At 35.3% G+C, this 27,872-nt stretch overlaps 1 protein-coding gene across 2 annotated transcripts in view; it reads right to left on the bottom strand.

The window, feature by feature from the left end:
- Positions 1-576: 576 nt before the first annotated feature.
- Positions 577-27,872, bottom strand: part of LOC124367982 (ubiquitin-protein ligase E3B) — a 43,924-nt gene continuing 16,628 nt past the window's right edge. For both annotated transcript variants that reach the window (XM_046825240.1, XM_046825239.1), the window contains exons 11-20: positions 25,177-25,295; positions 24,101-24,273; positions 18,330-18,475; positions 16,361-16,497; positions 14,866-15,029; positions 13,318-13,586; positions 11,573-11,702; positions 9,495-9,659; positions 3,729-3,840; positions 577-2,542 (exon numbers count right to left, since the gene is read on the bottom strand). In XM_046825240.1, the coding sequence (XP_046681196.1) occupies positions 2,370-2,542; positions 3,729-3,840; positions 9,495-9,659; positions 11,573-11,702; positions 13,318-13,586; positions 14,866-15,029; positions 16,361-16,497; positions 18,330-18,475; positions 24,101-24,273; positions 25,177-25,295 (1,588 nt within the window). In that variant the 3' untranslated portion in view covers positions 577-2,369. The remainder of the gene's footprint in view (positions 2,543-3,728; positions 3,841-9,494; positions 9,660-11,572; positions 11,703-13,317; positions 13,587-14,865; positions 15,030-16,360; positions 16,498-18,329; positions 18,476-24,100; positions 24,274-25,176; positions 25,296-27,872) is intronic.

Raw genomic sequence — 27,872 nt, 5'->3', positions numbered from 1 at the left:
ATACTTATTAATTTACTTTTTTTGATTTTTTTAGGGTAAAAGAAATTTCACCCCCTTTTTCAAAGGGGGATAGAAGGGGGTAACTTTAAATTTTCAAATTGCAACCCATATCTTGTGACATGTCATTTTAAAGGTCTATTCAATGGAAATGCAATTACACGAATAAAACATCTCTGTGACGAGTCTAGCAAAAGCTATGGACAAACAATCCCTTACATTGTAATGCCACCTAGAAAAAGACACCTTTAACCAAAACTATGCGCACAAGAAACATTAGATACTACGTACAGGGATACGCTGGGCACCTCAGTCTTCCTGAACACATCAACCATGCGTTGTGTTGACATACGCAAGACGTTGGCCTTGTCCCTACAGATTATTTTTTTGCGTTATTTGCCCGTACCTTTTGCTAAAGGCTAAGGTAACAGAGAAGTGACAACTGACTGACTGTACTTCACAGATTCTCAGGTACTGCACCAAATGGGGAGGAGGAGGTATTTTTAAAACAAATTTTATAAATCTGCAACATAGACTTTAAAATTATAACCACAGACCAAAGATATTTTGTTCATTTGCATTCATGAAAAATGGATTGTTCAGACAATCTAAAACTAGGTTTTGGACAGAAAAGTATTAAAATGTATCTATTTTTGTTGCTGTCTGACAGCCAACATCTTCTTGGGGATGTTTGGTTTGACCTATGTCCGGATTACAAAAATAACAGCTCTACAATTATGAAATATTTTATAGTGGACAGGGCGTAACATTGTAATATAGAAGATTAAAATATGAATTCTTTACAAAACCGCTCCACTTTCCATCACGAAATGTATCTAATATAAACACCCGAATTTACTAAACTAACAACTATACTTAAGTTGCAAGTTAATGTCTGCACGCTTAACCGAATCCTAATATTGTTATAAACAGTGGAATCTCTTCAAGTGAGCAATATTAGAGTTCCGTGTTCACTTCACTTCTTTATTGTACTTGTTTTGAATAAAAAAACAAATCTAGTTTAAGTGTAATTCGCTACCGTACAGCATTACAATCCATAAGAGTTTTTTTCTCTTTGTATTTATGAGCTAAACATGGACGCAGTGCTTCCCTCCTGTATTTATTGTACATAGGATAGCAATACGTTAAGTTACGTAAGTATTTATCAACATCCATTTTTAAAACTTTTTCTAATAATAGTTGATAATGGAAAAAGAAACAAATCAAACAGACGGAAAAGCGTGACAACTAAAGCCTGGTGCTTTGTCCTAAACAAAAGACCAAAAAATAGTTCAAAAATTTATTGTTTTTATTTTTAGTAGAATTTCCTGAGTAAAAAATGGCTTTTGGAAAACGCTACGCATTTGCAGTGATAAAAAAAGACTGATTTCCACCAAATTCTTCATATGGCGAAATGATACTCATTAACTTTTTTAAGGTTTCAATTTATTTTTACTTTCAATCATAATATTAAATAAATTACCATTTCTTGAGATTGGTTTAGTAAAGTTAATTGTAGTTGTATTATTTTGTCCACTAGATGACTAAAATTGCACAAACTGTATCTCCTTCAAATTTATTGTTCAAAGTTATAAAAGATTTAATTAGAGACTGATAAGAATTTTTTATTTTTGATGATCCTGCATAAAAATACAATTTATAAATATTTTCAAGAACACTTTCCACTCTCTCGAGATATTTAATTTTTGAGACTCTTAATACAGTACTCCACATTTGCACAAAAAAATTCTCTTTTGAAAAAAGATTTTGAGTTTTGAACAGAGAGCTCCAATGATGTCACTTTGCTTTCTAGATTTCTTTCTCAGTGTGGAAATCGTGAAATACAACGTTTTTATATTCCTCACAGAGATTCAACTGATTAATATTACTAAAACTATACATATAAAGTTTACACACACTGTTTCAAAGTTTCTTCGACTACTTAAGGTACTGTATATTATACCTGTAAACCCAATCAAATATGTAGCCTTCTGTAACATAGAACAAGTAAATAACTTGTAGAGATAATGTATGGGTTGGTAAAGACAGTATGTACAAAATTAAAAAAATTATCATAAATTTTCCTTGCACTTTGAAACAACCTTTGAATTGTATAATTTTACCAGAGTCATCATTAGACTCAGAAACATTGATGATTAAATATTACATCCAACACGTACAAAAATTTTCCCTGGGTTGTGAAAAATTATAAATTACAGACCAATAAGATTTATAGAAGTTTTAAAATACAAAACAGGTACTGAAAATAAATATGGTAACTAACATTCATACAATGGGGACAAGTGATTTAGAGAAATGCCTAAGTTACATCTAACATTACAATCACAGTTGAGGCACACCCTGTATAACGTTTACGAGAGCTCGAAGCCGGTATTACTGGAGATTGCATAGCGCAGTTTCTCCCTCAGAGTGCTCTTGCGCTGGTAATTGGGGAGCTTGAGCAGGTTGAAACACGTGGAGGACGTCGGCAGCCGATGTTGGGGATCCTTCTTTCGAATAGTGAAGAACCCTCTGATTACGCTCCCTAAAAACACGGAAAATTTTGATATCGGAAATGGTTCAAATATGTGTAAGGATTTCCTAGATATCTTAGTACAGAACCATGCAATGAAACTTAAACTGCATCAAAGATTGGAAAAAACTTCAAATTGAGTTTATTACATGGAAGCAGTAGGAGCACAAAGTGGTGTAAAAGACTTTGAATGAAACTGTTGTCTGGAGGTGAGACTTGGATGATGGGGCAAGGAGACAAGAAGAGTTGCAAGAACGACTGATGAGCTTTCTGAGAAGCAACAGAATAAGGAATGAATCAGGAAGAAACTTGTGACAGAAAGTATCGAGGAAGAATGTGGAGGAAGAGTGAACACAGGTTGCAAAGAGAGGACAGGCTGACACCACTGGAAGAGAAGAAAGCACTTCTAAAGGATTTCATGGTTATCATGAATTTTCTGGGGATGCATGGGGCTTACCAAATTCAGTGGTCGCTATTGCTAAACAATGACGATTATTTTTTCTTATCCATCCTGTACCAACACCTTAGCCATAATGAACTTTCATTGATCAGCCCAAAACACTAATAACTGAGCCAACTAAGGATACTTTTATTTTAGCCAGAGATGTTTTTCAATTGTAATATTAGTGAATTATTTATGAAATAAGGATTAAACTTTAAAAAGGTTTCTATATTTCAATTTCAGAAAACTAATAGAGCAAAATTGTTACAGTTACATTTAAAATTTTCCTAACTGGTAATAAATTTCAACAAAATTCCTGAACAAAAGGAACTCGTCTATAGACGCATTCTCTTTACAGGCCTCATGAGAAATGGAGGCCATTGTTTTAATGTTGATTGATGACCATTACACGGTTCAACAACAATGACAAAGTTCTTCAGTTCCGACAGTCGAAAGGAACATAAACCTGCACTCTTAAGGATATTTTACAAACTTATTCTTCGCTATTTCAAAAGCACTTTGGGTTTATAAATGTTATCCCATTTAAAGTGCTATCTGTTAATCGTGCCCGACGTGTTAATTATGACAAAAATGACAACAAATGTCCAAAAACCCTTCTAAACTTTCAAATTCCAAGTACTTAATACTCTAGCCAATATTGCTTTTTATAAATCTTCACTTTCCCTTCGGTAGCCGACCATGGTTTCAATACAACCATTTTCAGCGAAAATGTAAAGCTGGCGAGCGCTGACTTACCGATAGTGTCTCCCGTATCCTCGTCATCTCCGACCTCAACACACCGGATGGAGAACGGAGGCTCAAGGTGAGCAAAGCCGAGAAGTGGGGGCTTCGAGCAGCTCGTCACAAACTGCACAAGAACAGTTAATTAATTTTTTAACTCTACCACTCTTTTTAAAACTTAACTTAGTTATAAAACAAAACACTCGCCAAATCAAAACTACTCAACTAGTTCAGTTGTTGTGTGATCAATAAGATGAATCGATCGTCATGCACACTAATTTTGGTGAAGGTCGAATTGGGAAGGTATCAAAAGGGTTAAACGTATGGAACAATATTTTTTCAAATTATATTTTTCTAACTGCAGCAAACGTTCTGTACTTCTGTGGTTAGTAAAGTGCTGTCAGTTTTACTGATAGCATTCCAAAGAGCTTTAATAACGCTAGTAAATAATGTTTTTATTCCAACTCTTATATTCTCCTTGTAGAATACATCAACTACTATGTGTACCATGAAAAATATTGCAATGAAGAATACAGTAGTTATCACAGGATAAAAATTAAACTAAGCAACGACAAAATGATCGCTCAAGAAATTGCGTCAGTCTAGCTCCAACCGGCGAGCTGATAAGACGTTTCTGACCTACTGTGTGCCTTGCGTGTTTCTACTCGTTAGTGCCGTACTGACTGTGTTTAACCTAAACTGTTCGCTGTTGTGTTAATGAATATATTTGGTATTTGTTTTTAATATGTCGTCTGTCCTGTGGCATCTGTGGTATAGACTGTAATGATGTCGAAAGAGATCAGAGGGTGAAGTGCGCTGGAAGTTGTGAAAAGTATTTTCATTCTAAGTGCATCCAAGATGACGTCGTGGGAACAAAGACTCGTTCATTTAAAGACTGGAGAATGTAAAACTTGTCGAAAGGCTACATTTTCTAATAACGACCTCATCAGTGCTCTCCAAGATTTTAAAAATGCAGATGATTGAAGAAATGAAAACTACAAGAAATGAGATAAATACCCTAGCTGAATCTGTAAAGTTCATGTCTAATAAAATGGACGAGTTCTACGAACCTAATGAAAACTATTAAAGAAGAATTAGCACTGGTTAAGAAAGAAAACGACGCGCCCTAACAGCTATGAACAGCACCCTTATTACCGAGGTAACTTCTCTCAAGAACAGAGTTAGAGCACTTGAACAGTACTCTAGGAAGAACAATGTGGAAGTCAACGGTATTCCTGAGACTCCTAGGGAGGATGTGGTCGGCCTGGTGAGAGACGATGGTGCTGCCTTGGGAGTGGAGATCCAGGAGAGCGACATCTCGACGGCCCCCCACCGAGTCCCGTCCTTCGGAAAGGATCGCCCACCGCCCCTCATCGTCCAGTTCTCCAGGCGGTTCATCCGGGACACAGTACTAAGCAAGTATAAGGAAAAAGAAAGGGTTAACTGCTCGACAGATAAATTCCGCCTTCCCGGATAAGATCGTCTACGTCAACGAGCACCTGACTCCTGATAACAAAATTTTTCTCTCTAAGTTGAAAGTTAAGTGCAGAGGAAATAGGGTACCAATACGCTTGGTGTAAGGAGGGGAAGTTTTTTGTCAGGAAATGTCAGGGGGGACCGCTATATCAAGGTGGACTCGTACGATGAACTAAACAAGCTTAAATAAACATGTAAGTCACAGTATTTATTATACAATTATTTATTATTATTAAGTTTTTGTTGTTGTTGTTATTTCAGAGCTCTATTGTTGTCGTTAGTTATTGTTATTGTTGATTGTTTCATTCATAGTTATCTGTTGATTGTTGCTAATTTATACTGGTTTTTTATTCTAATTCATTATTTGTATATTGTTATTTTATTTCTATGTTACTTATTTATTACTATAAATGGTTATTTCACATGAGTTAAGCTTTAAAAATGAATGAACACATGAATAGCGAAGGTACTGAATTACAAGTATTTTTTGATTATGGAAGTACATTGAATAAATATAACTTAATTTATACTAATATCAGGAGTTTGAGGAAGAATTTTTAATGCATTTGTTGTTGAATTAAGTAGTATCAAACAAAAAATACACTTTATTGTGCTAAGTGAGATTTGGATTAGTAGTGATGAATTACATCTTTATGCACTACCTGGTTACAGTACTTATGCTAATTGCAATAACAATTATAGAGCAGGTGGTGTTGTGTGTGTTTGTTGATGAATCAATAGACTGCAAAGAAATCTTGTTATCAAATAAATATGACTTCTGCCGATGCCCTTTTACTTGAGGTCAAATTAAATAATATGTTTTTTAAATTAGTCTGCTTATATAGATTACAAAATGTACATGAGAACTCCTTTTTGCTTGAACTTACTCAACTTGTCACTGAATTAAGAAATAACGTTATTTATATTGGTGATATAAATATTAACTTACTAGAGGAAAACACAGTAACGTATTCTTACAAGGATATTTTAAATAGTAATGGTTTTGTTTCCTTGATAAATAAACCTACTAGAATTACTGATAATTCACGAAACCAGTATTGATCATATCTTTGTTAGAAATAGATATATAAATACATTCTATAGTGATGTATTTGAGTTAGGTATTACCGACCACTGTGTTTTGGGGCTTAAATTTAGTAAGCAGACAATAGAGACTATTGATAATAGTGTTGTTAATGCATTTAAGTATAAAATAGACTATAATAAGGTTAAGATTGAATTAAAGAAACGTTGATTGGAGTGAAGTGTACTTTGAAAACGATGTCAATTTATGTTATGACAGGTTTTATAAAATTCTAGATAATAATTATAATTAATAATAACAGGATAGTTTCTTTAGACTGTAAACTGAGGAAAGCCAAGTTGCTGAGTCCGTGGTGGATTACATCAAAACTACTTAAAAAAATTGGAAAAACGAAAAAAAACTTTTTAAAATCTCGAAAAGAAGACCGTATGATACAGAATTTATTAACTATTTTAAGAAATTCTCCACAAACTTAAAATCTGAAATTGATTTGTAAAAAATAATTATTATTCAAATATGTTAGAAAACTGTAAAGGAGACATTTCACAACAATGGAAAATAATCAATGGTTTAACTGGAGGCAACAAAGATAAATGCGTTCGACCCGGATTGAGCTTGATAATGCGACAGTGATAAACGGACCCGCTCTCTATTGCCCAGGTAATCAATAGGCATCTTATCTCAGTACAGTCCGTCCAACAAGGTTCAGCACCCTCTAATGAAACATTCCCTACCCGTGTCATACGTAATTCCTTCTTTATAACTCCTACCACCGTGGATGAAGTAACAGCTGTTGTTCATAGTCTAAAAAACAAAAAATCCACTGGCTATGACAAAATTAACGTTTGTCTGTTGAAAAATATAATAAAAGAAATTGCGCCAGTTTTGGGTTTACATCATTAATAACAGTTTTTCTAGTGGTATTTTTCCAGAAAGTTTAAAACTAAGTTCAATAGTACCTATTAAAAAAAAAACCAAATTCTTATATAACTAGACGACCTAAGACCTATTAGTCTTCTTTCTGTTTTTTCTAAATTAATTGAGAAAATTATGTTGATAAGGTTAACCAAATTTCTAATAATATATCACAATTTTTTAGTGACAAACAATTTGGTTTTATTAAGGGCAGATCGACCAGAAAGTGCTTTAATAAATGTAACTGAACTAATTTTTAATGGCTTAAATTCAAAACAAAAAACAACGGGCTTATTTGTCGATTTCAGAAAAGCTTTTGACATGGTAGATCATGAGATTCTCTTAAACAAATTAGAAGCTGCTGGTATCAGAGGAATAGCTCTGAATTGGTTCCACAGTTTTATTACCGGAAGAAGACAGCAGGTAAAGATAAATAATAACTTTAGTGATCCACTCATAGTTCAAACAGGTGTCCCGCAAGGGTCAACGACCTCTGCCACTCTTTTCTTAATATTTATAAATGACTTATTGGATATTAATTTTAAAGGAAATATAAATGCTTTTGCAGACGATAATAGCTCTATTCTACACTGGAAAAGATTCTGGCCTTCTTACTAAATTCAATTAACTCTGTTCTCCTACTACTAAGAAAATGGTGTTTAATAAATAAAATGCAAGTGAATGTCAGTAAAACAAATTTTATAAATTTTGGTTTTTTTTGGTTTTGACTTACCTTCTCCTTTAATTTTCCATTCACTAAAACTGCAATTTTCAATTATGTAGCTGTCAACCTTTGAAAAAAGTGAAATATAATTAAATATTTGGGTCTTTTGCTTGATGAAAAACTTACCTTTGAACCGCACATTTTAGACTTGCACTCAAAATTAAGATCACAAATAAGAAAATTTTATTTTTTAAGAAATTTTTTGTAATTCTAAATCTTTTAAGAACCCTTTATTTTGCATTAATCAATTCAAAAACTACAGTATGCTCTACCTTGCTGGGGGGGGGTACTTACAAAACTTTAATAGATAAGATAAGAACAACTCAAAATTTTTTTTTCTTCGAATAATTCTTAAAAAATCTAAACGAGCAAGCTCGTTCCCTTTGTTTCAAGAGCTACAAATCCTACCTGTTCAACATCTCTTTATATTTAAGGTCCTGAGACTGTTTTTTGTTAGGAGCGGAAATAGAGAAAGTATTATACCAAATGACCATATTTACAGTACGAGAAGCTTCGTAAATAAATCGTTTTAAATTACCAAAAGTCAACAGATCTATTTTCCGTCATTCCATTCAATACCTAGGCCCTAAATTTTTCAACCAACTTCCGCTTCACATAAAGAACTCAATCAATATGAAGTACTTTTGTAAAAAGACAGTCGCTTGGCTTTATGGTCAGAAGGATGTAAGGTGTTTCACCAACGTGCTAGAGTAGTGGTTTTTCAAGCATGTTTTAAATGAATATCTCTGCTCACAGATGCTACAGCGGGCATACAACTTGTAATAAGCATAATGCTAGACTCTAATTAGTTTATTTTAGATAATTTAGTTTTAGACTTAGTTTAGATTAACCTAATCAGTTAATTAATCATAGACTGGTTGCTGATTAAGGAAATTTTAATTTATATATGTTTGTAATTGGCCAAACTACTTGTAAAATTGGCCAGTTTTTTTCTCAATGGTTCAAATGATTGTATTGTGGAATTTCTATATGGGAAATAAATTCATTTATTCATTTATTCAATTACAATGTGATCATGTCCTTGCAGTTAGTCTGCTAACCCGGCCTTTGCTGATAGATCGGGAAACAAAATTTAAACGTTACGCTCCAGGCTGAATATAAGAGCACTTCTTGGTTGCAGGTGTTGAATTTTGGAGTGATATGTCTTCATTCAACCAAAAGGTTGGAATTTCAATCCCGACCCGAATTGGTCAATAATGGGTATTGTGACCTCTTAAGACCGATGGGAAAGATTGTATTTGTCAGTTAAAAACATTATCAACAGATGCTATTCGGCATCATCAGACTTTGCAAAGATGCAATCCCGGAGTTGTTTCCTGACGCTGTAATATATCTTATACCCAGTCGGGCTAGCCACAGTACATCTTTGCCAAATTACGGGTTTTCAATAGCACAAGTCTTCCAAATCAAAGTCAGGTGGCAAAAGCTGTATTTTCATAATTTCGTTGGATTCCTGAGTGTGTTCAGTTGTCCAAGAAGAGTTGCAGGATGGCTATTGATAATCCTGGATATCTACGAGTTTGCCTCCTCCCCTCCACTGTCTTACTGTACCAAGTGTTTAGCACCTGGACAGGAAACTCTCCCTTCACTTTAACTCTACCTTGAGGAACAGTTTTCGCTCTTCCTCGGTGAAGTCGCGCAGCAGGATGTCCCACAGCCAGAGCACCACGCGGTGGGAGTCGTGGAAACCGCCGTAGTACTGTGTGTGACGCCGCAAGTCTACCAGGTCCAGCGGCACGTTGTCTCCGGAGATCAGCCTCTGAAGCTGAGACACACAGATGAGAGATGAACAGTGATGTAAAATATTTGCTAAATTCCACTGTTTAGTTCACTTTGATTAACAATACCGTCAGTAACTTTATGAGGGGATTTAAACTTCATTGCTTTTATGGTACTGTATATCAATACAGATATATATTGTAAATGAATAACAGTTGAGCAGAGACGTTGTGTTTAAAATGTATTTGTAAACATCATTAAGTTATCTATGTAGTACGAATATCTTGGATATCAAACATAACTGTCAAAGCGTTCCAGGACATAGTATGTACTATATCGTTCCGGTATGTAGTATGTACTATATAATTTCAATACTGTACGTAGTATGTACTAAATCGTTCCGTTACAAAATCAATAAGTAAATAATTTAAGCAAGAACCTGTCAGAACAGAACACCTGGAACTGGAATTGTCTTGTGACACTAGTTCCGAGCCCGGAACATTCCGAATAAAAAATATTAAATATCCAGAACAGGCTGGCACATTTCTAATTATTTTTAGACAAAAGAGACATGATTTAAAACACACTTGTGACACAACTTATTATGTAGGCTTTGGGTTAACGGAACAAAGCTGTTCTCGGTAACTAAAATTTTGTATAGTATAGGAATGACCTCGTTGAAGTCTACATGACTGTCTGTCTGACAATATCTGAAGAATATAATGAGCTATAGATTTGTAATTTTGCATGCAATCCCAGAAAATTCTATTACCTAACAGATGGTGTGGTGTACTCCTACCTTGTTTTAAATAAACTAGGACTTTGGCTAAACATATTCTGGAGATTCGCATACATAGATTACCTTGGAGAAACATATTCGGGAGATTCGCATACCTAGAGTACCTTGGAGAAACGTATTCTAGAGATTCACCTACATAGATTACCTAGGAGAAACATATTCTGGAGATTCGCATAACTAGAGTACCTTGGAGAAACGTATTTTAGAGATTCACCTACATAGAGTACCTTGGAGAAACATATTCTGGAGATTCGCATACCTAGAGTACCTTGGAGAAACGTATTCTAGAGATTCACCTACATAGAGTACCTTGGAGAAACATATTCTGGAGATTTACCTACCTAGAGTACCTTGGATAAACATATTCTGGAGATTCGCATACCTAGAGTACCTTGGAGAAACATATTCTGGAGATTCGCATAACTAGAGTACCTTGGAGAAACGTATTCTAGAGATTCACCTACATAGAGTACCTTGGAGAAACATATTCTGGAAATTCACCTACATAGATTACCTTGGAGAAACATATTCTGGAGATTCGCATAACTAGAGTACCTTGGAGAAACGTATTCTAGAGATTCACCTACATAGAGTACCTTGGAAAAACATATTCTGGAGATTCACCTACCTAGAGTACCTTGAATAAACATATTCTGGAGATTCGCATACCTAGAGTACCTTGGAGAAACATATTCTGGAGATTCGCATACCTAGAATACCTTGGAGAAACATATTCTGGAGATTCGCCTACCTAGAGTACCTGTCTTCCAGTAAAGATTGTGATCTGGTGGAGGTTACAACTGTAAATTTTACATTGCTTTGTTAAAATGGATGTCTGAATTTTAGTCTGATGTGTTCATTCAGATTAGCCAACACTGTATTGTGGAATTACTCGCTGTCCTTGACATACCATTAATTTGAGCTAACAAATTTTAGAGTCGTTGATCTACGAGAAATTTCCACCAACGGGTAGACACTTAAAATAGTAGAGACATTAAAATATTGGGTGAAAACTCTGAAATTTAACATTAGGAAAATTTACGGTAAACACTTAGCATTAGAAATGAACGAGCAGAAAGACACAGACAAGAATTTTCTCTTTGACAAGAACAATGGGATATTGGTCCAAAACAACAGAGGATGTGGAAAAAGAAACTTACCTCTGGTGTGGAAAATATGAAGAGCCACTCTAGGTTGATGATGGAGCGGAAGCCTCTGATGAAGGCAGCCGTCTGCTTCTGTATCTGCGTGTGCATCCGGAAATGTGCCATCAGATGGATGTAGTTGATTCTGGACAAGTAAACAAGAATTATTAACCTTTACTCCTACTCTGTGTAGGCCTGGTATCAGACTGGTAGCATGTTCAATTGAAATACATACTTTCTATGATTTTCATTAACCCATTGCGGATCACTGATGAGCTGGGCTCGACACGCAGCGGCCGGAGCACGGTGACGAGCTCAGGTCGCAAAAGCGGTCTGCTTTAAAGTTTCCCTCCAAATAGTTCTATTAATGTCTGATAGATTGGGCGGTCGTCTTCACTTGTCAACTAAGAGTGTTTAACAACAGTCTATGTTTAGAGTTTTCAAAAGTTTTATAAATATCCTACAGATCGCAGTTGTATGTCGAAGTTGTAAATTAATTCATGCCCGCTGGTGCTCGTGCGCCAAAACAATACGATCCGCAATGGGTTAAGAAGTAAATTCTCAAGATAAAAGGAAATATAGACATGCAGTTCTTGTCAGTTGTTTAAGCAATGTGGAAGTCCCTGGTCATACACATCTAGTTGGCAAAGGGTTGACTTGGTTTGAATTATATTCATGTTGACAGATTAAACGATGGACACAAACTGATCCTGATGTCTTTTATCAGTGACTATTATCTCTGATAAGGCAAGCAGGAGGTTATTCCTGTTATTGATATGCAATAAAGCATTTAAAAACATATGGAAAAAGATAAATCACCCACAAGATGGTATTTAATTAACAGATAAAGTCCGAACTGTTATTGTTCTAGAACGGAACAATTGCTATTCCTGAGTAAAAAATATATATCAAGAGTTAAAAATTCTAAAAAAAACTATTCCATCCACTATATCAAATATATCACTATTCCAAGAATAAAGGTAGTAACCTAAATAAAATAATTTGTGAAACTCTAACAGAACAGTTTGCATAAATTAATAAATCTATCAATACTTCTGAATGGAACTGTAAAATATTTATTCCATAAATATAGTTTGTGAAACTCTGAAAGAGCAATCAATGTGGTTAATACTTTGTAAGATATGTTGCTATATATGTAATTTCAATGGACTACATTAACTGGTTGTAATACGAAAAGCTGATTGTGGGGATCAGCTAACCTTCTTTTGTCTCTGATTGGTCGGAGCAATAGGTTAAATATATACCCCTACAGGTTTAATTGGTGTGACGTTGTATCTCCATAGCGTCCTTCACAGTTTCTTCCGTTCCTTGTGTCCGTGCACACATGTGTTTGTGTGTGTCGACACTTCCTGTGGCTGAGCACATGGTGCATTCTCGCTCTAGTAATGTTTGTCCTCCTCGCCTCAAATTCAAATTTAGAAATTTTGTGGGCATTTAAAAATTCTCCTTCCCATAAAGTTTAAATATTAGTCTTCTATATAATTCTGTCCGGAGAACTTGTAGTCTACTCTGTCTGATTTTCTTATTGTAAATTTAACTCTGTAGCTCTAATTCTTTTGTATAATATTCATTTGGTCCCTCACGGTATTTATTACTAGGGATAGATTAGTATTAAATTACATTCAGAAACATTTACTGCTTCTTAAGGAAACCGTTAGTTAAATGGAACAAGTATAACTTCTACACCACTAGTGAATAGAACAGTTGGTACTCCTGGTCATGCTAACAGAAGCACTGACTTGTTCTGATTGGTGACAGTGAGCGCTCGGCCGCCTGGTATCAGCTCGTGGGTTACCAGCCGCCCCAACACATCCTCATCCACAGAGAATGTCAGGTCCAGCTGGGACACGTCGCCAGGGCCCTGCAGGTGTTTGATGTAGGTCAGACTACGATACAGCTCCTTGTCCAGCGAGGGGAGCTCATCCATGCAGGAGTAGAGCGCCTGCTGCGTTTGGCCAGCCACTTGCGACAGGAAGAACAGGGCAAACGGAACATCCACCACGATACCCTGCATGGTGCAAGTAAATGGTGATTAACACTATATTACAAAATAATGGTCTTTATTAGTTTAAAACAAATCAAATACCAGCAGAATTTGAAGGTCATGCAGTAAGAAAAGAAAATAATTAGTGAGTTTGTCTCACTGAATAATGGCAAACGTCCAGAAAAAAAATAGAATCCTCAGAACAAAAGACATAGATAAAGAAAGTTAAGTTTAGATCCACTTCCTAACCTCCTTCATTACCAGAATATTGCTGCTTTTGATAAATTGTGTTATACTCTGTAAAACATCCTAATCTATCCATATTCCATATTCCTGTGTCAATAAGCTTTCTTCATATTCTTATATACAAAGCGTGGTTTTTTAAGTAAGCAACGTTTTGAAATTCCGCCACTGCAGCACTACGGCTGGTCTACCATCTGTTACCAAGCCATAGATGCAATTACCCCAAAAGTCAATTGTTTTTACGTCTGTTAATTTAAAATTTTAAATGCCCCCATCAGTTGAGAATCTCGCCGACTGTGAAGTACTGAAGTACGTGCAGTTATTTGTTTTATTGGTGCTAAAGGCGTGTAAGCATTGAAATTCAGAGACCGAACTGAGAAGTATATGGACAAACGTAATTAGTGATACAATGGCATTCAAATGGTTAAGAACTTTAAAAGATTACAAAAAAAAATGTTCATGATGAGAAATGCTGTGGATAACGCACAATGATCACCTTCGAATTCACGCAGAAAGTTAATGATAAAGCAAAAATTAACGGACATTTCACAATTTCTTCGTTATTAGGAGAGTTTCCTCAAGTTTCAAGAAGTGTTCTCTATGACATTTTTGATAATCTCCCAAACAGCCCCAATTTAGTGACCATTTTTGTTTTTCATCAGAGGAACATTTTAAAGGCCAACAGTCAGTACCTACTGCTCTGACGACAATACCGTCAAAATAATCGCGTTCAGTCACTGTTACATCAGGTAGCAATCTTCTCAAAAGGTTATGTTTATATATTATAAATGCCTTAATATTGATGGTGCTTTCGTATAAAAATAAAATTGTTACAAAAAGTTTACTTGATTTTGTTATATATCAAAACAGTGCTTACTTAAAAACATGCCTCGTATTTACTCCAGCTACGCTTCAATCCAACCCTACTACGACAAACACCGGAAACTAAACTAATCTAAATGCAATATTTTAACGTCCATTAACATTGCAGTTTTCTACGAGCATCTCTTCGAGATGCTAATTACTGGGGTTAAACAAAAATAATGAGGGAACCACAAACCTCATAGACCGCCTTGCCCAGCATGCGTCCGATGAACTCAAACAGCTGCAGGTGGTTGTCTTGCAGGTAGGAGGTGGGGGAGGGGTAGAGTCGCTCCTCAGACGTCACTCGGAACAAGTTCAACGAGGGGTCAAACACTCGCTTTATAGTTTCTTCCAAGAATTCTGTTCAAAAAATTCCAAATATACTCACAAACTCAGTTTAACTCAATTATTCTTTGGGATCAGATCTAATTTAAGTTCCCACATGTGAGCTACATTTAAAAAATGTAGCAGAGATGAGATATATACAGATATGAATTAATAAAGCGTAAGTTTTGCAACCTCATGTCATCGCGACCGGAAGGGGGCACCTTCCAGAGGAATAATAACCGTGGATCCGCCACTAGATTCCCTCTATCCAAAGCCTAACCAGCTTTGATGACTAAAGATTAACTAATAATTTGGATATAGTTCCGAAAGGTTCCCTAACAATTATACCAAGTCCCAGGCCGCGTACACTCACTTCTACCCGTCGACTCCACCCGATCGCTGCACAACGACTCCCCGCACAACCTCCGGTCTCAGCCTGCTAACCTAGCAGGAATCATCCTACCAGAACCTGTCCAGAGGAATTCCGGATGGTAGGAGGCTCCTACTGTTCAAGCTAAGAGCTAGAGGTCGGCGCAGCTGGCTATCGCGTTCGCGGCTACTGAAGGATTACGCGCGCCAAATTCAAATCTATAGCGGCACTCGCCGCAGTTTTGGTATGTAATATGTACGTAAGGTAGGTGTGGTACATTTATTTAACTTGTTATGTAATAATCCCTACTGTCACAAGAGAGTTAAACAGTTGTGCAACAAGCAGAGTTGTTACAATTACACGAGTGAAATAATAAAGATTTTACGTTTTATGTTAGCAATAGTATTTTAATTAATTCCGTTTCCAGTATGTTATGAAACTAGAGGCTACACTTTTACTTTGACACTTAACTACTGTAGGGATTAAATTAATAAGGGAAGTACTAAACAATAAACTGCGTACTTAGTTGTCACTTACAAGTAATTTACATATAAATCTATAGCTCGTTGATGCCATTCCCGTTGGAAATGAAAACTCATGTTTATTTGTTTACAACTAAATGATCATAGTAAACCTGCATCTAATCATAAACAAATGACTTCAAAACAAATGTTCAACCAAACAACAGCAAACTTTAAAAGTCGTTGGTCGGCTGAAAAAAAAAAACACTGCAGGTTTGCAACTACGCTGTGAATAATGCCAAAAGTGAAACCATAAAGGAAGATAATTTGTGAATGGTCATTTAAAACCTTCTCACAAGATCTACAGAGACGTTACATCAAACAAATATGAGTCCGAATCACTTTTTTGTTTGATATTCATATTGTGACTCATGTCAGACTGAGTCCGATTTTGGACCGGAACCCTTATGTGTTTGCCTATGAACCCCAAAAAGTTAATACAGTAACTCAATTAGCACAAAAGTGAACACCACCTTTAAAAACGCCATCTTGATCGATTCCAGCTTCGTCCAACCCTTGCTCGTTGATGAACCGCACTCTGATCACCCCCTTGAGAGCCTGAGCAGGCAGTAGTGCCAACTGTCGGTAGCCGTCCTCCACTATCCGACTCCTGCAATGTTACCAACCTTACACCACATGTGCATCACAAAAAACAATTAAAAGTTTATATCACGTATATAATCACTTGTAACTGCTTACTTAACTGATGAGGTGAAATGAGTCAGCATTCGACATTAAATGGAACATCATCTAATAATAAAAAAATTATTAAAAAGTAAAATATTTTAAAAAGAGTATGGGGAATTATTTTCCACATTTTAAATAAGCGTTGCAGTAATATAAATTTTAAAAGAATAATAATTTATTTATTTTAAGTTAAAACAGTGACAATTTTTATCAAGCAAAAAAATGGTTCATCGGTAAAGCATTTTTTACATCAAAGATAAACAGATGTCAAGTTCTTAGCTTTCATATTGATTATTGTTTTCGTCCAGACGTTCCACTTAAACATATTTTAAAACTATTAGCAATATTAATAATAGTTTTTATAAGTATCTCTTAGACAGTAGAGTTTTATAAAGAAGGATTCTAAAATGTTTGTTCCATATGATAGATGCTTAAATAATGCCTGCAACCAACACAAGAGTAGTTTAAAGTATATTCATTGCTTATTAGAACTGAAATACGTTTGTACAACTTATTATACTAAATAGAGACCTATTAATTAATCATTTAAAAAATGCTAAAAATCAACCTTGTGAAATGTATTTTTAATTTCACTTAAGCCTCTGTAAGAGGAGGTGTTTATTTTTTGAACATGTCTTGTGGAGATTCTGGGCTATGAGCATTGTGGCACCGTCAGTCTAAAAGGCATATGTACTGTGGCAACAGCCCAACCAAGACCGTGACACCTTGACTTATTAAGTTGCACATTCATTGTGAAAACCTAATGTCACTTGAAGATACCATTAAAGTTGTGCCAAAATAAAAACATCCTAATAGACATTTCAAAAACACTTCTGTAAGAGTCTCCAAAGCTACTGTGGAACCTTCAAACAAGATTTACATTTTAGACCAGATTCTTGAATGAAGTGAAAGAGAGGACTACTTAATCCTAATTTTCCAGCTAGAAATTCTCCTTGGATGAATGTTATGAGTTTCAATGATGAAGAGTGATTCATTAAAAGTATGTATTTTTTATCTTTCTCTCTGATATTGAAACAATTTAAAATCTATCCAAACATTTTAATAGCAGGAAAGCAATTCTATGTGAGTGTTGATATCAATGAAAGAAAGCGCACAAAAGATGAACCAAGGAGAAGTTCAGTTAGTACTACCATAGGTACATGGAACTTTATACATAGGCCTCTATTTATAAGGTGTTTTCCCCATGTAGTTTTTTGTACACCCACTTTTATATAATGAAATTACTTTCTTCGAAGAAACTTGCAACAAGTTCTAACAGCCAAAAGCATGTACTCGGTCACATTAACTTTTTTCATCATAACTGTAACTCTTCCCATCAGAGGTGATATCTGAAATGCTAACAAAGGAGAAATCACTTGAATAACAGCAAAAAGAATTTCACATTTTTTAAGAAATACATAATTATGTTGAAATTGAAAAAATATATATGTTTCTCTGTGCTTTCTGTAAGAAAACTTATCTATATGTTACAATTTTAGCATTGGTAAGAGTTAAAATTAGCTTTAGAAAAATGTACATTAACCGTATAACATTGTAAAATTTGTGTACCACTTTATGTTCTGAGATCTACCGATAAGTTAGCTTTAGAGCTGTTGTTCAGAAACGGTGTGGATTATCCATGTGCAAGGTGATGCAAAACATGACTGAAGTAACAAACCATCCCTCACATTTCCGTAGCAAACAATCTCTTACAAAGCTATTTAACACTACTGTGCACGACACGCACGAACTCGCCTGTGTACAGTGATGAGAGTGCTGCTCTGAGTGACGCAGGCCGACTCCGTCAACCCCAACACTGACTTCTCGTTGGCCACGTACTTGCGGAACAGCTGCACCCTCTCCTCGTGCGGTATCACGTGAGGCATCTTCTGCAGCAGCAGCTGTCACAACACAAGTACCTCATTCAACAATGTAACCTCTGCAGATCTGAGATAAGAAACTTTACGCAAGTTTGACTGAACATCACTTACTGCCCTTGTAACATTTGGATGAGCTGTTGAAACAAACCTAAATAAACATATTTTTTTAAGGACACAACTCTTTTAACAATAAAAACCAGTCGGGTTTATCACAAAAAAGGATACAAATAAAAAATTACAAAAATAAATCTAAACACATCTATACTTTTTAACATAAAGGGTGAAAGCCATGAGGTATCATTTTGAACAATATTTATAGGGGATGATAATTAAGTTCCAACATAAATGATCAAATTTCCTAAGTGTAGTAAAAAAATAAACAAATATGGAAAAAAGGCAAAACTGTTATAAAGTTAATATTTTTAATCATAATTTTGTGGTTTATACATTATTAATGTGAATGTACGAGGATAGTCCCAAAATATATATGGGACTTCCTCTTCATCTACAGCAGCTATTGTTATCAGATTCAGCATTAAGTGTACTATTAAGACAATGTATTTGGTTTTGAAAGAGGAGAGGCAGATCTTCTTTGTAACCTAATTCTGCCTTGTCTTCATAGACCACTGGCCCATACAAGAATCTTGACAAATAAAGGAGGAGAGCTAATACAGTATTGCAACCTGCACTAACTCCAGCTTAGATCAAAATTTTGACATCTGTTACAACTCTTATTTAAACTCTTAATGCATTTTTTAAAAAGTGACAGCTTTACAGTTATGTTGTTTAAAAAAAGATTATTTTATAAATTGAATTGTCTTTTTCATATTAACCCTTTGAACCCCAGGCGACGAAATATCGTCGCCGAGAAGATATGCGAAGATCCCCGCGGCGACGATGTATCGTCGCCAATGAAGTTGCGAGAATCCCCGGGCGACGTAATATCGTCGCCATGGTATATGCGTTTAATACATATTTATTTGAAATCGTAAAATACTTATTTTATGAGTATTAATACATATTTATATGTATTTTATTAAAAATACAAAATCGTAAGTACCAACAATTTTGACTATTTATTTAGGTAATATCAGTGATTTTTGTGTTGTACGCCTAGAGGTTTTTACAAGTCGCATACTTTTATATAAAAATTCAAAAAAAGGTTATTTTTAGAGATATCAATATAATTTTTTTTGTACATACACAAAACTAAATTTAGAAAAATAAAATGTGGGTGCCCATAGTAAAAATATTTCTTATTTTTTAATTAAAAAATCTTAAAATCAATTTTTTTTGCCTACAAATCTATATACATATATTTTAAAATTATTTTAATGCTGTTAAACATTTTTTTATACTTCAGACTAATCTTTTTCTGTGTATACAATTTCATTCTGGACATTTTGGTGTGTAATACAAGACAATAGCATAAAAAAATAGCAAAAGTATTAATTTTTTACAAACAGTATGCAAAACAGCTGTTTCTGCTCCGGGGATTCTCGGTAGTTCTTAGGTCAAATGATTTTGGTACGTTTTTTCCACCATCAATATTTTGGTCTGGGGTTCAAAGGGTTAAGACAACACAACATTAATTCGACATTGAAAATGAAAACAGTCTTCTCAAAGTAGTATCTGATACATATAAATCAACTATAGAACAATAATTTCTTTCAAAAATTCAATGTTTATTTCTTATTGGTACATTGCAGTATACATGCATTTTGTACATTTCTTCTATGGTCCCCACTATTTGTATGTAAAAATAAAACAGTAATAATTATATATGTATCCACGGAAACATTCTAATAAAAATTACATCTCTTATTGTTATTTATTTCCATGGATAACAGATGTCTTTTGTATGATCCCTGCTGCAAGCAAGCATTCATTCATACTCTCTTCCTGCTAATACTAATTTGTAAAGGAAACCACTAAGGAGTACAGGCTCAAGTTATATTAGAAGAGGACACTACTCAAGTAGTACAGTCGCCAGTTACACTAGAAGAGGACACTTATCAAGTAGAACAGTCCCCAGTTACACTAGAAGAGGACACTTATCAAGAAGTACAGCCTCCACTTGCACTAGAAGAGGACACTTATCAAGTAGAACAGTCCCCAGTTACACTAGAAGAGGACACTTATCAAGAAGTACAGCCTCCAGTTGCACTAGAAGAGGACACTTATCAAGTAGAACAGTCCCCAGTTACACTAGAAGAGGACACTTATCAAGTAGAACAGTCCCCAGTTACACTAGAAGAGGACACTTATCAAGAAGTACAGCCTCCAGTTGCACTAGAAGAGGACACTTATCAAGAAGTACAGCCCCCAGTTACACTAGGAGAGGACACTTATCAAGAAGTACAGCCTCCAGTTGCACTAGAAGAGGACACTTATCAAGAAGTACAGCCTCCAGTTGCACTAGAAGAGGACACTTATCAAGTAGAACAGTCCCCAGTTACACTAGAAGAGGACACTTATCAAGAAGTACAGCCTCCAGTTGCACTAGAAGAGGACACTTATCAAGTAGAACAGTCCCCAGTTACACTAGAAGAGGACACTTATCAAGAAGTACAGCCTCTAGTTGCACTAGAAGAGGACACTTATCAAGTAGAACAGTCCCCAGTTACACTAGAAGAGGACACTTATCAAGTAGAACAGTCCCCAGTTACACTAGAAGAGGACACTTATCAAGTAGAACAGTCCCCAGTTGCACTAGAAGAGGACACTTATCAAGTAGAACAGTCCCCAGTTACACTAGAAGAGGACACTTATCAAGAAGTACAGCCCCCAGTTGCACTACAAGAGGACACTTATCAAGTAGAACAGTCCCCAGTTACACTAGAAGAGGACACTTATCAAGTAGAACAGTCCCCAGTTACACTAGAAGAGGACACTTATCAAGAAGTACAGCCTCCAGTTGCACTAGAAGAGGACACTTATCAAGAAGTACAGCCCCCAGTTACACTAGAAGAGGACACTTATCAAGAAGTACAGCCTCCAGTTGCACTAGACGAGGACACTTATCAAGTAGAACAGTCCCCAGTTACACTAGAAGAGGACACTTATCAAGAAGTACAGCCTCCAGTTGCACTAGAAGAGGACACTTATCAAGTAGAACAGTCCCCAGTTACACTAGAAGAGGACACTTATCAAGTAGAACAGTCCCCAGTTACACTAGAAGAGGACACTTATCAAGTAGAACAGTCCCCAGTTACACTAGAAGAGGACACTTATCAAGTAGAACAGTCCCCAGGTACACTAGAAGAGGACACTTATCAAGAAGTACAGCCTCCAGTTGCACTAGAAGAGGACACTTATCAAGAAGTACAGCCCCCAGTTATACTAGGAGAGGACACTTATCAAGAAGTACAGCCCCCAGTTACACTAGGAGAGGACACTTATCAAGAAGTCCAGTCCCAAGTTACACTAGAGGAGGACACTACTCAAGAACAGTACCAGGGGGTGTGCGCCAGAAGGGAACAAGGAAATTGTGCTGAATTTACGAGTGGCTGATCAGTACAGAAAGCTGCATTGGACGGAGCGTCTTAAACCGGGTGTGGGCACTCACCCCCACACTAAACATCTTCACACCAGCCACTCCTTCACCACACATCTCTACACCACACCCCCCCACATCATACCCTGCCACACCACGCACCTCCACACTATGCACCTCGGTGTCACACACTTCCATCACAGGTCTTTATGCACTTTTTGATTTGGGGATGCTAACCAAGAATTCTATAATGAATTGGAATATTGAATATTTATGAAATTATAGTGTTGCAAATATTTTGTTTAATTGAGATGAGAATAAATTTATTAGTCAATAAAGTGGTGTGCTTTTTTTTAATATAACACATTAAACAGATTATACCCTCACAAACTTAGATATTTTACTGAATGAGTTAAATTGTTACTATAAAACTAGGTAAATACAATGGTATTCTTTTAAGAGGCATAAACTATTAAAGGGCTAAGACAAATTCTATACCTTATAATTTTAAAGTTATACAAGGTTTTCAGATGCTTTTATTTATGTGACAAGTTTTATTACTATGGTCGGTTTGGATAACGTAAAAATTACAATATTTCCGTACTTAACATCGCAGAACTTATTTTCTATTCTCCCACAGTAAAACTGACATTTTTGGCTCTATGTTTTGAACGGAATCTGAGATATCATGTGATTGAGATAATTCCACGATATTTGTTGGGTAAATTGCTGAGAAAAACTTGTTTTTTTAATTACGTATTATAAAAGAGTTACGTGGATTTAATTATCATACTACCTAAACAATTTTAAAACTGTTCAGGAGCACAAGTTTTTAAACATGAAAAATCAGGCAACTATATTATTAAAGTTACTATAGCCATGAATGTTATAAAAGATAAAAGAGTTAAGTAAAAAATATTAAAAACTGCAATAACTCCAAAATAATAAATAATTGCATTACAAGTTTTAGGTTATTTAGCAACCTCTAGGGGTTCGCCAACTCTGGTTATTAACTTCGCACTAATATTTGGGACACCCTGTATATTGGAGATCTTCAAAGACAAAGGCAAATGACAACAAACTGTCTTGGTGGCTAATTTTTGGAAAACAGAAGTTTAGATCCGGACATGTAAAGTAAGTTAACTGATAAGCATTGCCACTGATGATATAAATTTCATTTCTACAGTAAAAGACGGTCAGAATAAAATGATTGTATGTTGGAAAGTGCTCATCTGAATACAAACCTGTTTTATATTAATTAATGGACTTGTTCCAATATTCCATTTAAGAACTATGGCGATTTTTGAAACTAAAACAACTAAAAAACACATGTTTCATCAAATTTGCTTGATTTTTTGTAGCCTGTTTAGTTCTCTATCCCTAACCTAACCTAATAGCATAATTAATCAGACTTAAAGCAAATCAGTAAAAAAAGTCCAATAGTTTGAAACATTACTGAGAGTGTTAGGCTACGTGACCATTGATCTATTACATAGTTCTTACTTGTACTTTTGGTTCGGTAGATTTCTAGCTGTACTAATGTATAGATGATTATAAAGGTTTACCCTAGGAAGTGTACGGTTTTTAAGATATTTTAGTTTAAATGTTTAACACAGTCGCCATTTAAAATAAGAATATTGGAATAAGACGTTTGTTTTTTGCAAACTAGGTATTTGTTATGGATGAATAATGTACAAAATTTCATCTCAATCAGTAAATCTATTATATAGATGTGGATTGTTTAATAGACACTGTCTGAACTAGACCTAAGCCTATGATTTTTAGAACAACTTACATTAGGCTTAAAAGGTAAATAGGTCATTCCTGGGAAAACACAGCTACTAGATCCGGGTGTTTCGATGTCTGTATCTGGTGTAATATTTTCTCCAACAGCTGACTTTAAACTAGGTGTCAATGGTTTTTTCAGTTGTCACGTTACGCATTAGGGGTTAATTCAGTAAAGTTTAAAGAGGCACTGAAATCCTTAACTTTGGGAGAAGAATATTTTTTTATTCAGAATTTTGTAACTTTGCAGAAGAGTAAATAGACTGTTAGTGTTTTTATCAATCTTTCTTTTATTTATGTTTTAGTAATGATTTAAAATTATAAATCTAGCACTAACTGCACATATGCACACTCTTAGCAGTTACCTGGTTGGGCTTCTTGCCTTTGTCGAGGTCGGCCATGAACGCAGATGTACGTAGATCCTTGACGAGCCAGTGACCGGGCTGCGTGTAGCTGCGGCGACAGTCTCTGCGGTACAACACCATCAGCAGTGTGTGGCACGAATGGAACAGACCATTGCTGTTTATACTTTTCGGTTCTAAACAGACAGACAAATATATGGTACTTTAACTTGTTATAAGTTCCAAAATTCGATTCTGTACAATTCTTACTACATGTTTTGGGACAAAAGTCCCATCATCGGGTATATAAAACACAAAAGTCAATGGAAGTCAAAAACATGTAAAAATGATATATAATAAAACACAAAAATCAATAAATAAGACACATTTACAATAAAAAAATTTTAAGTACATATAGATGATGATAGGCCTTCCACATACCCACAACCATGAACGCAAAAACTGAGGGTTGAAGATTTTGTCACCCCTGCTTCCTGATTCAATCATATCTACTACAGTCTTATAAGTAGTTAGTAAAGTATTCATGTGACCAAGGATCATATTAAGAATATAATGGGAACTGAATTGAAATGTTTTGTTTAGTATCACACTATTGGTGTTTTTATTTTGAAAACGTTTCTATATGTCGTATTCTTCTATGGTGTCAAGTTTCCTAAACCACGTGGTGATGAAACTTCTCACAACCTACTTCCAGATGAGCTTAAAAAGAATCCAGGACTCCAATGAAAACCTACCTCACCAACTGGCAACTTTATCACGCCTTTTACACAGTGACAGAGGCTTTTCGTTGGAGGGAGGGTGAATTTGTACGGACTTGATAAACACTGAGTCAAAACAAATTTTGACACTATGTTGATTACATTGTCAGAGTAATTTTTATGTAACCTGATTGGCACTAACTCTAAACTTAATGTTTATGAAAAAAAATATTATTGACTATTGACATGTTACAATCATGAAATAGCACAATTTTGGTTGTGGAATTTATGTTTACCACTGAATGCAATACTACATTTGATTACTAAAGGAAAATTTATGTAAAATAAAAATAAAACATGTTGATAAAAATAAATTCTTACCAAAATAATTATTCATGATGCCTGTGAATAGAAAGTGGTTGAGAAAGCTGGACATTGAGATGTAGTCATTCAGTGTGAATGGTTTCTGTTGCTCATACATTTCAATGTCATCAAGAATCCTGCAATAAAAACGTTACCAATTCATTAGTCTATGAGTAATTAGACCCTGTGAGATTTCAAGTTGATCTTTTGCTCTGTCAGACAGTGTTGTAATAGTGTTGTCCACATCATCACTGTTTAACAGAGTCCTTGTAAAACTATACGGAAATCATTAGTTAGGAGTAAAAAGAGTACAGATCCCAGTACTGACCCTTGTGGAACACCACTTTTAATAGGTGACTAATATTGAGGCATTTATACACAACCAGATACTGGACAAATTTGTAGAATCTGTTACCTGATTTGTCAACCAATACTGCAACGTTTACACATCATCATTATCATCATCACTAATACTTTAAGACTGCAACACTTTTTGAAACTTGATCAAACTCATTATAAAATGACAAAATCATAAAGGATCTGCTTTATTTGCCTTTTAAATCTACTTTCTACACAAATATTGAGCAACAAAATAATGTTTAATCACCATTCTCTTCATGAAAACATTGACTTAAATATCATTTTTTTATATTTAAAAATATGCTTTACACCTTATCAATCAAAACGTTTGTTTCTCTCCTCATACTACTGAAATAAAACCAGCAAAAATTTGTATTTATGTAATGCAACTTAAATCCACAGAAACAAATACAAACAGAGTATTATGTTTCTGCAATGACTCATTAGGTAATACATTATTCATGGTTCAGCGACCACAGTGGTACATATTTACTTTAAGAAGTAACCTTGCAATTCCTCTGATATCTGATATAGTCTTTTCAGTGCATCAATTTCTATGTGAGTGAAGACTAACATTTCAGCTACTTCAGGGGTTTATGATGAGGATTCTGTAAGACATCTATACGAACTTCAAAGAGAGAATAAAATAACCACCAGATCCTCAGAGGTTATGCTACATGAGGTATTCCTACCACCCGTCCCACAGGTGTTAAGTTGGGTTAATATATCAGGTGTACTGACACCTAGTGTTCATTTCATGCAATCAGCAAACAGTATGAGAACCTCTGTAACAGCATCGAATTCTAGACGCTGCATTACGAGGAAGGTGAACTGGGGAGCTAAACTCAACATTCATATTGAATTCCCACCATGGCTACGTTATGTGTAGAAAACTTGGTTGGTCCAAAGCGCTTTGGGATAGCGTCAGTAACATCGTAGTGCACTCAATTGTGCCCTCGGTCTTATATTTAGGACTTCTCGAGATGGGTTTTCACCATGGACACTTCGGGCCCTGTACGTCCAGTTGGTTTGACCAATATTGGAATACTGTTCGCCTGTATGGTCTCCCTACCTGTTGGGTCAGGTTAAACTCGTTGAAAGAATTCAGATAAGATTCATCAGGCTGATTGGGTTGAGACTTGGATTTGCCTACGACGGGGTTCCTGTTGAAGATCTGCAACGCCACTTTGGGCTCCTACCCTTGAGCACCAGACGCCAAATTGCTGACCTGATGTTCTTGAAGAAGATTTTGTCGTCGTCTTGTGATTCCCCGAGACTTTTAGAGAGGATCAATCTTCGTTGTCCTCGACCATCTTCAAGATCTGTGCAGCTTTTCGAGAGGGAATTCCTCGCTACGAACTATGCGTACAACAGTACAATACCGAGAATTCACAGGTTGGGAAATGGTCTTCCTGCGCATATTGATTTGTTCAGCATGTCCGACACATCATTCAAGAGGGAGGTCACTAAATATCTCTCTGGCCACACGTGAAACTCTGACACTGAACGTTATATTTTGCTTGCTGTTTTTTTGTTTTTGTTTTTTTTGTTAACACTTTTGTTTATATTTAATGGCATCAAACCCTGCATGTATTGTCGCATACTGCATATTTCACTAAATAGAGATGGTTTCTTGTGAATGTTATATATTGCTTGCTTTTTTCTTAACACTTTTGTTCATATATTATTATAATAGCATCAAAATTTGCATGTATTGTAGCATGTTTTATATTTTGCTAAATGGAAATGGTTTCTTGTGATTTTTTTATATATATCAATGAACATAGGCTACGCTAATCTTTATTTTTTCTTTCGTATTGTATTTGTTCATATGCATATGTATGTCTCAGTAGTATATAAGTAACTCTATATTTTATACGCTACCGGTACTTTAATTAAGTCTTTTTTACGGTTCCACCTTCATGTTGAACTTGTTTATGAACTATATTGCTGTTGTAATTTTTCTTTTTATTCACGATGTTGATGTTATTTGGCACTTGTTTTGCTTATTTTTTTGCTTCTGTTTGCTTTAGCATGTATGCATGTAAACTATTTATGTAAGTTGTTTATATCAAGCCTCTTGTATTTTCACAATACCTATAACAAATGTGAAATGGTGTATACCGTATGTAAATAAATAAATAAATAAATTGTGCACCTGATGAGACAATGAGAATGCCCTGGTTAAAACATTGTAAATTGTTAATTTTGAGCTTCTTCGTTGTCAAACACTTCTTAGATCTCTTCAGATGAACATGACTCCAGATCCCAAGAGTCAAGTCTGTAATAGCATCAGATTCCAGATGCTGCATTAAGAGGTAGGTGAACTGAACTGTATAATATCTTAGAGAGGT

This window comes from Homalodisca vitripennis, chromosome 8 (assembly GCF_021130785.1).
Source record: "Homalodisca vitripennis isolate AUS2020 chromosome 8, UT_GWSS_2.1, whole genome shotgun sequence".
Classification (NCBI taxonomy): Eukaryota; Metazoa; Arthropoda; class Insecta; order Hemiptera; family Cicadellidae; genus Homalodisca; species Homalodisca vitripennis.
Note: the sequence above shows the minus strand (reverse complement) of the source record. Positions and strands in the feature narration are given on the sequence as shown.